The sequence below is a fragment of the Phoca vitulina genome, unplaced genomic scaffold (genome assembly GCF_004348235.1).
Source record: "Phoca vitulina isolate PV1807 unplaced genomic scaffold, GSC_HSeal_1.0 scaffold62, whole genome shotgun sequence".
Lineage (NCBI taxonomy): Eukaryota > Metazoa > Chordata > Mammalia > Carnivora > Phocidae > Phoca > Phoca vitulina.
The window spans coordinates 7939951-7956328 of NW_022589765.1; the positions used below are offsets into that span (position 1 = coordinate 7939951).

A 16378-nucleotide genomic window follows, 5' to 3' on the forward strand; every position below is an offset into this window, starting at 1 on the left:
AATTTCAGACTGAATTAATCCAACCAAAAAATTACTTTCCTTTAACTGAATGTGTCTTTCTGAGATCTTCCTCGTATTTATCAACTAAGCGTTGAAATGACAATTGCTTAGGGCATATTTTTCATTTTTTTTTTTCCAGGCTTGGTGTAATGGGAACATTGTGGGATCTGGGATCAGACTCAAGTTCAAATCATAGTTGCCAGACTCACAGTGAAGCCTTAAACTCTCTGAGCTTCAGTTTCCTGTCTTTAAAATGGGATCGCTATGAGGATGAAGTAGCCCAGAGAATGTGTCTGGCCCGATGCCCAGTACATAGCAGGTGCTGGGTAAACGATCTTCTTCCTATGTTAAAACCGACATCAGCTATTTATTAATGTGATTTCATTTTAAGTGTGACCGACATATGCATGTAGAGAAGCTTTTTTACTTCAGAAAATCATTTTGCAGTCTGACCCTATCACCTTGAACTGAGAATTTTTCTCTTTTGTGGATTCTGGTATTGCCACAGCACAAAAGAAAGCCTTGGAAAGATTAGCCTCCATTTTATGTCCTACACGCTAAAGATTTCCATTAGTGAATTCATTGCAAGTTGACAATAAAGTACTTATACTTGTGTCATTAAAAAATACAAGTAAATAACTAACCAAAGCTTTATCTTTCTTGATTTCTTTCAGGCAGGCACCTCAGTAAGAGCTCTGTTCTCCATTGTTTCTTAAACAGCAATTAATTTAGGCCTTATTAAGAAAAGTTGCTATGATATTTGTAATTTCTTTGTATAATGATGCTGTAAATGCCATTTTCATTGGGACATAGCTTTAAAATAGTTGAAGTTTTTAAGTTTTTTTTTCTTCCTTTAGGTGAAAATACCAGACTTATTTTATATGTATTTCCTTATGTCATAAGTTGAAGTTTTCTTTCTGATTTTTTAAAAACAATTTCCCATTTTTTTTAATGGAAGTTGAGTGAGAGAGAATGTGTGTGCGCGCGTGTGTTTGTGTGTGTATGTGTTTGTCATGTCTATCATTCAGTTTTTGTTTGGGAGGGTTGAAGGAGGATGGTTAAGATTCTAACTTTGGTGAGGTAGGAAGGTTATTAAGATCTTTAGAATTAAAAAAAAAAAAGATCTTTAGAATTCAGTGCAGTATGCATACTTTGAATGTATAGAAAAATCTATGGGGAATAACTTCTACCAATCTTAAGTTTTTAATTTATTTCTCAAGGGTGGAAGGAAATACCTTGACAGATTTAGCACTGAAATTCAAATGAGTATGAGAACAGGTGGCTAAATTTCTCCTCCACCTGCCATGCAACTTTATCACAAGAAATGTTTCATTTAGCAAATGCCGCGGCTAACAGACACTTCTCTGTTTCAGAGCAGAAAAACAAATGGAGGGGGAGTACTTCTTTGAAGAAAACCTTTTTCTTGATTTTCTTTTTAAATTGTGAGTGTGACAAATATGTATTTTATTTTTCTGGGGGATAGATGGTGGAAAGCATGAGTCAATGCCTTGATTAACTAACCCGATTTGTTGTCTTGTTACACCATTCATGGCTTTCATTTCTGTTTTTACTTACGTTTTGTTTTGTTATTGTTGCTGTTCTTGCATACTAACCCACTGGGTGCTGACTTTCAGTTAGGATAATATTATTACTCTGAGAAATTACAATATTTGTATAGTACTTCTAACACTAACTTAGAAACCCCTACTCTTTTGTCACGGTGGAATTATGTTATTAAAATACATTGTTGGGGGGTGCCTGGCTGACTCAGTCGGTAGAGCATGCGACTCTTGGTCTCGGGGTCGTGCGTTCGAACCCCATGTTGGGTATAGAGATTACTTAAAAAAATAAAATCTTTAAAAAAAATACACTGATGGGTTTAACCACTTTGTAATGTAATGGTAGCAAGCAAAAAGAAGTGCTGTGAAGCTAACTGGGAACTAACTAGAGAAAACTTAAAGGTGTTATTCATATATTTGTACCTTTGTAGCGTTCTCTGATTCATCACCCCCACCCCGGAAATTAAAAACAATATAGGAAAGTACAGAGAACAATTTGATGACTATTCTGAGAGTCTTGGGCAGCACTTTTTTTCTGCAAGTCCTATATTCTCCCAGCATCTTTCATGCAGAGCCCTCTTAATGTGCTGTTCTTCATTTGATGTGAGCAGGAAGTGAATGTGCCCGCGCATGGGTTGGCGCATAGAATATCTCCACCAAAAACAGTCAAGTGTTTCATGTGTTTTCATGCTGATAATTTCAAAAAGCACTAAAACGACCCCTTTTCCTCAACAAGGAAATTTGACCTCACATGGCTTTCTGTATAACATGATCTGTGATAGAAAGCAAGGAACTGAGATGGGTGTTTCATCGTTTATCAAGCTAAGACCTCATTTTTTAAACACAAAAGTACTCATTTCAGTGGATTGGGGGGGATTCTTTTCTTCTTCTTCTTCTTCTTTTTTTTTTTTTTTTCTTTTTTTTTTGGTATGGAGCGTTGGAAGACTGTTTGAGGCTTTGGAGCCAAATGGTGTAATTGTGAGATGCTCTTCCTTTACTCACACTGCATACCAACAAACCCAATTGCTATAGTGAATTCTGAGAGTATGGCTTCTTTATAGAGTATGTACCAAACTATTAACCTCTACAGAACTATTCACTATAGACAACATATTTCAACCAGATTGACAGAACACTCTGGCTGCAGCTTACCTACCAGGTCAGACGTGTAATACACAATCCTTTGTTGTCCTGGTGTTCACTATAAAAAGAAAAAAAAATGTGTCTGTTTGATGATTTTTAAAACTTAAAAAATCCATTTGGGTGAACAGTGCCATGTAGACAACGGGCTTAATACATGTTTGCACTAGCAATTTCGAAAGTATATCTTCAACTCTTTAAGTCTATAAATTTCAAGATGGAATCTTTGCTTTAATTTGCATATTCTGGAATACTAATGAGTTAGAACATTTTTCTCTCTGTTAACCATTTGTACTTAAGTCTTTATGAATTGTGTGCTCACATCATGTACACATGTTTCCCTTGGGGGTGATTTTTAAATTATAGAAATATTTTAGGCAAGATTACAATGTTAGCACCACCCTGTTAAGCCTGACAATTGCTTAGACTTTCTATTTCTTTTATCTTCACAGAGCAATGCGAAGAAATACCATAGTTTGTGTATGTTCAATTTGACCACCTTTGCAATGCTTTCAGTAAAATGATCAGACAATGCTTCTGTCTCTACCCTAATGCTCTTTGAAAAAGTAATTGTTCTCTTTGAACAAGCACAGTTGAGTGATTCGTGTACACTTTGTGAAAGATTGCTTTTGTGCTCTGTGATTGGTCATTGTTAAGAAAATAAGATGTGTCCAGTGGCAGTGGGGTGGGCTGGGGGGCCTGATAGCACAGACGTAGGAAGAAGATTTGAGTTTTGGACAGAAAATTGATGAACATACTCTCTCCCATGAATAATTTTATAGCATTGATGCAATGGGACTATTTAGGCAGGATTTGCTTGATTCGAAATCAGCATGAAAAAGTGAATCCAAATAGCAATTGTTTTAAGCAGAACTACGGAATTATTATTCTTACATGAATTTACATAGAACAAAAGCTTTCCTGCACAACTGTCTGGTAAACTTCAAAACCATTATCTACTTATCTACTGTAAACACTTGATTGTTCAAATTGTGGGGCTGGAGGAAACAGAGGTATTTTATTGTTAGGTAGTCTTGGAAGAATTAGTGGTAATTAATAATCCTACTGTGTTTCTTACTGCCAGCATTAACCTTATGTAGTCAACCCTCAGACTGAGAAGTAATTTAGAACATGAAATTGCTTTAGAAAAATTTTCCTGGGGCACCTGGGTGGCTCAGGCATAGGGTGTCTGCCTTCGGCTCGGGTCATGATCCCAGGTCTTGGGATCGAGCCCCGCATCGGGCTCCCTGCTCTGCGGGAAGCCTGCTTCTCCCTCTCCCACTCCCCCTGCTTGTGTTCCCTCTCTCGCTGTGTCTCTCTCTGTCAAATAAATAAATAAAATCTTTAAAAACAAAAACAGAAGAATTTTCCTGAGTAGGTTAATCCCTCTATTTCAGGGTTTCTCAATTTTGGTACTCTTGACATTTTTGCCTAAGTACATCTTAGCCAGGGAGAACTTCCCTGGGCCTTGGTGGGATGTTTAGCAGCATCCCACCAGACGAAGGTAGCACACACACCCTCTTGCGACAATGAATGATGTCTCCAAACCTCGCCACACGTGGGGAGGGGAGAAACAAAATCTCCTTGGTCCCCTAACCCCTTCTGAGAACGACTGGTCTTTTTAATTGCTTTTAACCATATGACTTGAAAAAGTAATACTTAAAAACTGTTATTTGTCCTTGGAATTACTCAGGGAATCATTCCTTTAAGGATAACGTGATGTATTTGTGGCCTGGGCTTTGCAGAGAGGTTTTACCTCCTTGCGATGTTGAAAAACCGTTCTCTTCACATCCAGTCAGTAAACTTAATGAAGAGGAGATAGAAGAGAATATTGAATCTGCTGAGAAGGTTGACATGGCATGTATTGTTACTGATGCAGAAATAATAGGGAGTGTTCTGAATGTTAAAAAGTCAAAGTATGTTGATAAGAAGTCATGAAGAAGATGATTTTAGTGAAGGCTTCTTCAGCATTTGAAGTAATTAATTAGAAAGCCAACCATATTATCTTGCCAAGAAAGGGCTGCATTTTCACATTCTGCTTTTCAATTTTAGGAGCTAGAGACAAATGACAAGTAAACAAGTTGTTATCTATAGTTTCTTCAAAAAAAGCAATTTCCAGGATATGTCATAGGCACAATGTGGCTTCAGCTTTATTCCTGTCCCTTTTACATCTGTGGTTCTATAAAAATGATAATTGATGGTCATTGAACGCACTGTGTGAGAAAGAAATGTCCACAAAAATGAGATTCTGTGTTCATTGAGATGACATATGTTAAAATTCTCATGTGCTAGGTTCTGTGCAGGGAATACAGAAAATAATAAAACATTCTGCTTGGATATTTCATTAAAATAATTCTGTTTGAATGGAAATTTTCTGGTTAGGGGTACCAATCACTATCAGTCTATTTCCCACTCTTCCCATTAATTCTGTACTTTTGAATATCTGTCTGCAAAAGCTGTTTAAAAGGGTGTGTGAGTGTGTGTATGATATGTCTTGTATATAATTTAATTCTTTTTAAGGCTATTTCTGAAATTAGTAGAAAGCTATATTCATTTTCTTCTATGCTTGTTAAAATCTTATTTAAATTATTCTCTTTATTAAATATCCATGAGAGTTGAATAAAACATGGTCATATATTATTAATTCATTTTTGGTTATACTATGGCTCTAATATCCTTAAGAAGAATTGATCTCACCCTTAAGGCCAGAACTTTTGCTAATTATTAGAAGATTTAAAACCATTTCGTTGATGTCCAGATTCAAGAAGCAGGATCTTAAAGTATGGTGGTCTTAAAACTTTTTTTCTGGTTCAAACTGATCAACTGAGGTTACAGGTAAGGTAGGGAACAAGTGAAATCTTCATGATATTGGATAGGCCAGAGTTAGAAAAGCAAAGAATTTGGGGTGCATGGCTGGCTCAGCCAGTGGAGCATGTGACTCTTGATCTCAGGGGTGTGGGTTCCAGCCCCATGTTGGGTGTAGAGCTTACTTAAAAATAAAACCTTAAAAAAGAAAAAGACGGACGCCTGGTTGGCTTGGTTGGTTAAGCATCTGCCTTCGGCTCATTTCATGATCTCAGGGTCATGAGATCGAGCCCCATGTTGGGCTCCGCGCTCAGCGGGGAGTCTGCTTCTCCCTTCCCTCTGCCCCTCCCTCTCGCTCTCTCTCTCTCTCAAATAAATAGAATCATTAAAAAAAAAAAAAGAAAAAAGAAAACCAAATGATTTAACATGTAGGAAGTTAGAGGTAAATAGCAAAAGTGGAGTTCTAGCGCTTGAAAATGTGTTCTTCCTCTTCCTCTCCCAGTGTCCATTTTAGCGCTACATCATGAATGCACAAACCCATTCAGAGCTACCAGCTCCCTGCTCTTAGATGATTCAGAGACACTTTGGGCAATGGTATACCTAAGGAAACACAGGCCTGCCTCGTCTAAGGGATAATAAAATGTTGTACTGTGGTGGTCAATTTTCAGGGTAACCTGAGGCCCTTCATTAAATATTTTGTGTGGTCTCTGTGAAACAAACTGACCTGTTAACTACAGGTTCTCCAGTCCTTTTTATGGCCCCCCAAAAGTTATTAGTGTAATATATACATCGGCATAGCTTGCATTTATTATTTTTTACTTTTTATTTCTTAGACAAGATGGAAATGCCACTAGACTCTAGCGATTTAACTGAATAAATCCCAAAATGATCAGTGAGAGATACTGCTGGGAAAAGAAATTATGTCAGGTGTAAAAGTTTTTGTTACGTTGGGGGTTGATTAGAACTATAACTAATTACAGAAGAGGAAGCAGTGTATTACTGTCACAGTTAATCTTTGACTTTTATTAATGGGGTCTTTGGAGTTTGGAATCACACTAGACTTACATTCAAATCCTGACCCAACTACTTTAATAAATTTGTGACCTTAGGTGACTTACTTTTAACCTTTTTGTAGCTCATTTTCCCTGCCCTTCATACAAAGGAAATAATAATAGTACCTATTGCATTGGATTGTTTTAAGGATTATATGAGGTCATGTTTGTAAATTTCTGGGCAAGTACCTGATACATAGTGACTATTCAATAACTGATAGCTATTATTTTTATCTTTCTCAAATTAGGTATTCCAAAGAAATTTTAACTATGAATAACACAATTTGATGTTCTTGCTACCTAAACAGTACAATACCAAAAGCAATTACCCTTGCACTGAAAATACAAAGACCCTTTGTGAATGTAGTTTTGAACCAGCTTTTAGGTTGATTTCTCACTTCTAATTTTTTTCTGACCTTGAAAAGTTTTTTACAAATACATAATATAATTTCTTCTAGGGTGTAGAATGGTATCATCCTAAAGCACAACAAAACAAAATTCAGTATATTCCATAGTCAAATGATTGGCACTAGTGACTGATTATTACTCTAAACAATGCCATTATTGTGAATTATATATCAACTTTTAACTTGCCTTTCTTTCTGATTTATACACATTTTCAGATCTCTAGTGGAAGAGGAAGACCAACACATGAAATTGTCCCTTGGAAGCAGCGAAATGGGTCTCTCATCCCATTTGCAGTCTTCCAAGGCAGGAACCACACGCATCTTTACCAGCAATACCCACAGTTCTGTGGTGTTACAGGTAATCTAAACTGTCCCTTTTGTAATATTTAAATGGATTTAAAAACCACTCAGAGTGTTTGTGGTGTGGGATGTCGATAGCGGGGGGCGAGGAGCATGCATGTGTGTGGACAGGGTGCATATGGGAACCCTCTGTACTTGCTGTTCCATTTTGCTGTGAACCTAAAACTGCTCTAAAATAATTGAGTTTATTAATTAAAAAAAGAGCAAGCAAACATCAGGAAGAAACCTTGAGGGGAAAACTACATACCTTCCTGATGTTAAAAAACAAACAAACAAAAAAACCCAAAACCCAGAGTTCATTATTTGTTTTGTTTGTAGGAAGGAGGTCTTGCTGTCGGCCACTTTGCTTACAGAATGTTATGTCTGGCAGCATTGACTTTCCATTTTGTCTCAGCCAATATAAATATCACAAATCCCTATGCTGAATTTTCTAGTTCCTCACTCATGACCTGCTTCACTGTCACCTTTATCATAGTTCTGAAGATCATATTTATTTGGCGTCTCAGCTCACATTGACAGTAGTAGGTGTGGGAGTGTAGATAAGGATGGCTGGATGCAAACACACTGGTAGATGTAAGAGGTAGTAAGTGACCTCAAAGGAGAGGACGGAAATACAGTAGAAAGCCAAAAAACAAAAACAAAAACAAAAACAAAAAAACCCCAACCCATCAAAAACTGCAATGTGGAGCTAATTAGCCTAAGGATAAGCAGGCCTAGTACTTCCGGCAGTTATGGACACTCCCTGACCTCTGTGGGCATGGCTGAATTAGGAAACAATATACTATTGGATGTCCCTCAATGTCTTCTAGATATAGGCAAATTAGATCAGTGTTCCCTCTAGTAAGATAAAGAAAAGAAATTTTTCTGAATGTATTTTTCCAAGCAATCTCCCCAGGTGAATTTCATGCATATTCCTGGTCAGTGACCATTAGGGTAAAGCAGTATATAGTATATAGTGTTTGGCGTACAGTCCAGTAAGAGAGGAGACCTTCTGCTCGCTCTGCGGCTTTGTTGTGGCACGTAATTTTGCTGGGCTTCATTTGTCTTATCTCCACAATGTGTCTTGACTAGGAGATCTCTACATTCCATTCTAGTTCCCATCTGTAATTCCATGAGATCATATCTTCCATTATTGTGGTTTGTAATGGGAGCTGGGTTTTATGGTTTGTTGTCCTGTGGGTCTCATCAGCAGAGATGTGAGGGTCAGGAAGGAGAAGCTTGCCAATTCCTGGCATCTCAATGCTATGTAAATGGTTTAATTGTTGGCTGTTCAAGGCTATGGGAAAAGAGAATGAGGGGTCAAGCAGATAGGAAAAGTCTGAGAGGAGGAGGGTTTTTTTGTTATATTAAAGTTATCTCTCTAAAGAAAAAAAGACTTACCCCCCCCCCAGTACATCTACCCCATCCATGCCCATAGTCTTGTGTTAAAGCCAATGTGTGTGCTCCTGCTAATTTTTAAATGAACTTTAAACTAAATAATGGAAGCCACTTTAGTGTAGTGATACAGATTTGGGGCAGTGGGCCTCAAATTTTAGTGCATTTCAGAATCACAAGGAGGAAGGCTTGTTAAAACAGTGAGCACTGGGCCCTGCTCCAGAGTTTTTGAATCAAAAACTCAGATACGTGTATTTTTTTTTTAAGATTTTATTTATTTATTTGACAGAGAGCTAGCCGGGGGAGTAGCAGAGGGAGAGGGAGAAGCAGGCTCCCCGCTGAGCAGGGAGACTGACGCGGGGCTCGACACAGGGCTCGATTCCAGGACCCTGGGATCATGACCTGAGCCGAAGGCAGACGCTTCACCGACTGAGCCACCCAGGCGCCCCTCAGATACATGTATTTTTAACAAGTTCCCAGGTGATGCTGCAAGACCAGGGAACATACCTTTAGAACCACTGTTCTAGAGACAGGGTCCTTCTTCTGCCGAGAAAGATGGCCTCTCCCTTTCTCCCTACATATCATATGAGGGTGATAAGCTAATTGCTTTAATGGGGAGACATCAGGAGTAGCTTCTATATCTATCAACAGGGAAATGCTTACATAAATTATGTGGTATAACAACTATGTACTACTGTGCAGTCACCAAAGAGGGTGAGGTAGATCTGTGTGTAAGAATGGAAAGAATATATTAAATGAAAAAAGTAACAGGACAAATATGGCATATGCACATGATGGAATATTATTCAGCTCTATACAGGAAAGAAGTACTGATGCACGCTACAACATGGATGAACCTTAAAAACTTTATGCTAGTGAAAGAAGCTAGTCACAGAAGGCCGTATTTTACATGATTTCATTCAGACAGAATGGCCAGAAGAGGGAAGTCTATAGAGACAGAAAGTAGACTAGTGGTTGCTTACAGGTGGAGAGAATGAGAGGATACGAGGGTGCTAAAGGGTCCAGGATTTCTTTTTGAGATGATGAAAATATCCTAAAATTGACTGTGGATATGGTTGCACACATTATCTGTGAATGTACTAAAAGCCACTGAACTTTTCATTATATGTAAGTGAATTGTATAGTATATCAATTCTATCTCAATAAAGCTGTTAAAGTTACAGGACAGTATGTATTGTATAATCCCATCTATTGGTAGAAAAACTATACAATAAATGGGGCGCCTGGGTGGCGCAGTCGGTTGAGCTCCCGACTCTTGGTTTCGGGTCAGGTCATGATCTCAGAGTCGTGAGATCGAGCCCTGTGTTGGGCTCCATGCTCAGCGCAGTCTGCTTGAGATTCTCTCTCCCTCTCCCTCTGCCCCTCCTGCTCGTGCTCTCTCTCTCTCTCAAATAAATAAATCAATCTTTTTTAAAAAAGAGAAAGACTATACAATATATATATGAATGTAAATGCACAGCAAAAGGTCTGGAAACATTAAGGGAGGCTGGTGAATGTTGTCTTATACTTTCTGCTCTGTACGATCCTGCACTGTTTAATTTTTTTTTACAATGGAAATATTTTTGTGTATAACCTGTGTAGTTTAAAAAAGATAATTGTTCTCTTAACTATGGGGAAAAAAAATGAGGGTTGCTGGAGGGGAGGGGGATGGGGATGGGCTAACTGGGTGATAGGCATTAGGGAGGACACGTGGTGTAATGAATGAGCACTGGGTGTGATATGCAACTGATGAATCACTAAATTCTACCCCTGAAACTAATACTATACTATATGTTAATTAAATTGAATTGAAATTTTTAAAAAGTTATATATATATATGTGTGTGTGTGTGTGTGTGTGTGTGTGTGTGTGTGTGTGTGTATAATTGTTGACAAAACCAGTATGGCTGGGTCTTAGACCCTTAGCTATATTATGTTTTAGTTTAGCCTTTGTTGGTCCCGGCTGGTGGAAAGAACAATGATGTGAAAGTAACTAGAGAATTTGTATGGAGTTAAAGGTGATCTTTCATCAGCTGACATTTTTTATTATTATACTATTTTCTATGGTGGCATAGAGCTACCACTGTGTATCGCTATTGCCAAAGTTTGCTCTCTTTAAAAGTCCATTAAAAATGATGTTCTCACAAAGGGAGATTTTTAAGTAGCAGCACTAACAGAGAACTCCCCCCCCCATCTAATCTTAGGTGTATGATTGTCAAGGGAACAAGTTGGAGAAGTGTTTAATGTGTAAATGTTATCATTGTTTTAAAATTAGCAATCACACAAACTTCAGCTTCAGAAGGCATTGAGAGTCACTGTCAGGGAAGGGACCCATGGGGAGAAAGTGTTTTCAGAAGTCTCACTCTGCAGGATTACCCACTGCATAACTCTAGTGGGAAGGACATGAGTTTAGGCCAAACCTGGAATCCTAATTTTACCAATAGTTATGTGACTTTGGGAGCCCTCCATCCTCTCTGGGCCAGTTTCCTTATCTATAAAATGGGTAAGAGACGTGAGGATTAAATGTGACAATTTATGGGAAAGTAAGGTGCATCATAAATATCCATTTTCTTTTACTTCCATTTGAGCCAAACATGGAAGGTGTCAGAAAATGTAGCTGATCTGAAGTGGTGGGTGTGCCACATAAGACATCCATCTGCGTTGGCTTGATCTGCTCTTGCAGATTAATCATCTCCGTTAAACAGGCTTTTGCAAACTTGGCTGTCAAAGAAAGTGCCTAAAGAATGGCGATACCTAATAGGTTTGGATTCCTAGAACCTTGAACAGATCCCCAGAGAATCCATGATGGAGTTAGGCAGTGCAAATTGCTTTCACTCAATTAAGGAAGGTTAACCAGGGTTTGCTTAAGTAGTAACTGGTAAAATCAAGGACTAATCTCATTTTCTTCACTCCTGTAGTGCTACTATAGATATGGTTATTTCCCATGGAAAGCTTCCATCCTTTGGCTTCACCTATTATCCCACGTTGTCAGCATTTTTCTTTTACTGCCCCATTTTACGGAAATCCATTGAATCGTACTATTCCTTGGCGCCTTCGTGCCTTAAAAATAACAGCTTTATGGAGATATAATTCGTATACCATCTAATTCACCCACATAAAGTGCACAATTCAGTGGTTTTAGTTTTTAGTATACTCACTGGGTTTTGCAAATATCACCACAATCCATTGTAGAACATTATCATCTGCTCAAAAAGAGACCTTGTGTCCATTAGCAGTCACTCTGCATCTACTTACAATTCCTTCCCCGAACCTAAGCCACCACTAATCTACTCTCTGTCTGTAGATTTGCCTATTCTGAACATTTCCTACCAATGGAATCATCATATGTAGTCTTTTGTGACCAGTTTCTTTTACTTAGCATCATGTTTTCAAGGTTCATCCATGTTGTAGCCTGTCTCAGTGCTTCTTTCCTTTTTATGACTGAATACTATCCCATTGTATGGATATACCACTTTTTAAAAAAAATTCATCCATCCATTGATGGACATTTGGGTTTTTTTCTGCTTTTTGGCTATTATGAATAATGCTGCTGTGAACCTTCATGGAGAAGTGTGTGTGTGGACATGGTTTCATTTATCTTTCATATATACATAGGGGTAGAATTGCCAGTTCATACAGTAATTCTGTGTTTAAACTTTTGAAGAACTGCCAGGGTGTTTTCCAAAGTGGCTGCACCACTTTACATTCCCACCCACAGTGCATGAGGATTCCAATTTTACCATATTCTTGCCAACACTAATTATCTCTTTTTGATTGTAGCCATACTGGTAGGTGTGACGTGGTATCTCGTGGTTTTGCATTGTCCTTCCCTGATTGCTGATGATGTTGACCATCTTTTCATTTGTGCTTATGGCCATTTGTCTATCATCTTTTTTTTAAAAGATTTTATTTATTTATTTGAGAGAGAGAGAGCACAAGAGCAGGGTGGGGGGCAGAGGGAGAAGCAGACTCCCCACCAAGCAGAGAGCCCGATGTGGGACTCGATCCCGGGACTCATTCTGAGCCGAAGGCAGATGCCCAACCAACTGAGCCACCCAGGCACCCCTGTCTGTCATCTTTTAAGAACTGTCTATTCAGATCCTTTTCCCAATTTTGGGTTGGGTTATTTATCTTTTTATTCAGTCATAAGAGTTCTCTATATATTCTAGATACAAATCCCTTATGAGAAATGATTGGCAAGCATTTTTGCTCAGCACCTTTGGTTTTATAGTCCCTTGTTGTTCTGTCATCGCTGCCTTGCCAAACCCCTATCCTTTATCATTTCAATCATATGATCTTTGCTTCTGCTTAACCTTAGTAGAGTTCATAGGACAGATGGTCAAGGCAAACACCTGGAAGACTTCTGACTTTTCACTATTCTCTAAACATACATTTTTTTTGCACACTTCAGGCTCTGCACCCATTTCCTGTCCCTGAACTGCCCTTATTTTACTTTTTGTTTTTAATAAACCCCTGTTTATTCATAATTATCCATCTTAAATGGTAAGTGATAAAACTGGAATTCTAGTTTTGCCCTAAACTCATGTCCTTCCCACGACAGTTATATAATGGGTAATCCTGCAGAGTGGGACTTCTGAAAACAGTCACTCCCCATGGGCCTGTTCCCCTGACAGCTACTTTAATTGCCTTTTGAAGCTAGAGTTTGTGGGAGCCAGGCAGAGTTAGCAGCTTCTTCTCTTCCTCCCTCTTAGTCCTTGGTAATATGACCTATCAGTGCGATTCACAACATCTAGGATCTAATTTGTTGTTTCTGTATGCCTGTGATCGCGTTCTGGGGTACATGGAGAATGCTTAATAAGTGTCCATTATTATTATTATTGTAAGACTTATGGTCATTCAAAGAGATAATACATATAAAGAGCCTAGCCCATCACCTGGCACAGAGGAAATAGTGCTTTTCACTGCTATTATTGGTATTATTGGCAGAATAAATGAATTTGGATGGCAGTTATAATAACTTTCATATATACTTGCCTTGTGATACTTTAAACAATATTGTGAGGTAGAAAAAGCAAGAATTATTCTCTCCATTTTGTAGATTAGGAAACTGAAGCTTGGGGAGGTTAAGAGGCTTGCCCAGATCACATAGCCAGTAAGTGACAACAACTAGGACTTGAACACAGGTTTTCTGACTGCAAATTTGTTTTTATAATCTGTTTTTGTAATTTGTTTCTTCTAACCTTGCTCTAAGCTGTATTATCTTTTTAAATATAATGTCTGTAAATATTAAGTTTTCATTGACTGTAAGTGTAAAAACATTAACAAAGGCTAACAATTTGTTGTGAATGATATAGTAAAGATTTTATTTTATTTTTTAAGATTTTATTTATTCATTTGAGACACAGAGATGCAGAGAGAGAGAGAGATCATGAGCAGGGGGAAAGGCAGAGGGAGAGGGAGAAGCAGGCTCCCCGCTGAACCAGGAGCCTGACGTGGGGTTCGATCCCAGGACCCTGGGATCATGACCCGAGCCAAAGGCAGACACTTAACCATCTGAGCCACCCAGGCGCCCCTTATTCTTTTTTTTTTTTTTTAAAGATTTTATTTATTTATTTAGAGAGAGAGAGCGGGGGCAGGGGCGGAGGGAGAGCGAGATCTTAAGCAGACTCTGTGCTAAATGTGGAGCCTGACGCAGGACTCGATCTCACGACCCAAAGATCATGACCTGAGCCGAAATCAAGAGTTGGATGCTTAAACAACTGAGCCACCCAGGCGCCCCTATTCTTTTTTTTTAAGGATTTTTTTAAAGTAATCTCTACACTCAACTCGAGGCTCAAGTTCACAACCCCAAGATAAATAGTGATCTAGAAGTCACACACAGATGAGCTGTCCTCAAAGTATTAACTCATAACTTGAGCCTACCAGTTAACGAAATATTACACACTCACTAACAAATGTCAGCAATAAACCAGTTGAGATAACATTACTAAATGAACATTTACCCATGTTAACTAAAGAGAGAGAAAAGATCTATCACTTTATGCTTAACAGCTTTGTAATAAAAAGTCTACTAAAGCGAAAAAAAAAAAAAAAAAAGCTGTATGCTCTTCTGACTGAGCCAGCCAGGCGCCCCATAAAGATTTTATTCTTGATAGAAATAGTAGAATTATGAAGAAAGTCTTCCTGCCTCTCTGCCCTACTTCCCTTCCCCTATCAAAATTGGAAAAAACAAAAGCAAACAAACAAAACAGAGAAAAAATGTTAAGTGCCAGTTGGACACATGCTTTTTAAGACAAGGAGGCCATAACTGTAGTACCATGTTTCAGCTGGTAGCAGTGTATATTAATTGTAGAATGTTTAGAAACATTCTAGGTAGAAACAAATTATTTCCTGATTGATGGCTATGCTTACTCAGACCTATAGAGTTTTCCAAATGCCTCCTTGCTCTGCGTGTCTAGGCTCCTAATTGGCATTTTCTCATGTTAAGACTGGTGCCTACCAGATTGTTCTTCCTATATTTTCCTCCATTTTTATCTATTTACTGTTTTTTCCTATCCAATTTTAGTTGTAAAGCCTGTAAAAGATCATTTTATAGTCTCAAATTATTATCTAGGTAATACAATGTTAAAGAAATGAATTATCCCAAGAGCGTATACAAATTAACTTGTCTTGACTTCCAGTGGGCTAACTTTATGAAATGTTTATGCTAAGGTAGACATTTGGGTTGCTTATCATGTCATGTTGATGAACTGTACCCAATTTTAAAACTTTATGATCATAAAATAAACAACTTTAAAAATGTATTGTTGGGGCACCTGGCTGGCTCAGTCAGTAGAGCATGTTACTCTTGATATCAGGGTTGTGAGTTCGAGCCCCATGATGGGGATAGAATTTACTTTAAAAAATTAAAAAATAAAGATGTATTAACATAAGAAAGGGAGGCATAATAGATAAATTGACAAAGAATATGTGGGAGATACACATGTATTAATATATATGTATTACTTAATATATATTACATACAGTAATATTTCATTATAATATGCATATATATTTCTGTATAATTCTATTTCTGTTAAGAATAAAATTCATTATATATTATATAGAATGAAATATATAATATGAATGTATGAATCATATATAATGAAATATTATTAAGCCATAAAAAAGGATGAGCTCTTGCCATTTGTGACAACATGGATGGACCTAGAGGATATTATGCTGAGTGAAATAAGCCAGAGAAAGACAAATACTATATGAATTCACTTAAATGTAAAATGTAAAAAAAAAAAAAAACAAAAAAAAAAACCCCAAACAAACAAAAGGCAGAAACAGACCTGTAAACAGAGAACAATCTGATGGTTACCAGAGGGGAGAAGGTTGGGGGGCTGAGCAAAATGGGTAAGGGGGGGTGGGGTAAAGGCTTTCAGTTATGGAATGGATAAGTCACAGGAATAAAAAGTACAGCATAGGGAATATAGTCAGTGGTATTGTAATAGTGTCGTATGGTGACAGATGGGAGCTACACTTGTGATGAGCATAACGTAACATATAAACTTGTCAAATCACTATATTGCACACCTGAATCTAATGTAACATTCTGTGTCAACTATACTTCGGTTAAAAGAAGAAGGCATGAAGATTTTAGAGTAAATTGTATTGTATAAAAGAAGAGCTCAAATAATCTAGATTGTTGAACCTTTTATCAAAATGAAACTTTT

The 16378-nt window shown here is 37.8% G+C and overlaps 1 protein-coding gene across 8 annotated transcripts in view; it reads left to right on the forward strand.

Annotated features, from left to right (window-relative positions):
• KLHL13 (kelch like family member 13) overlaps positions 1-16378 on the forward strand; it is a 203618-nt gene that overhangs the window by 152726 nt on the left and 34514 nt on the right. For 7 of the 8 annotated variants that reach the window (XM_032391353.1, XM_032391347.1, XM_032391354.1 and 4 more), the window contains one exon: positions 7180-7321. In XM_032391353.1, coding sequence (XP_032247244.1) covers positions 7180-7321 — 142 coding nt within the window. Of the gene's footprint in view, positions 1-139; positions 320-1373; positions 1443-7179; positions 7322-16378 lie in introns of those variants that run through there. The other variant, XM_032391346.1, reaches the window with a different exon arrangement.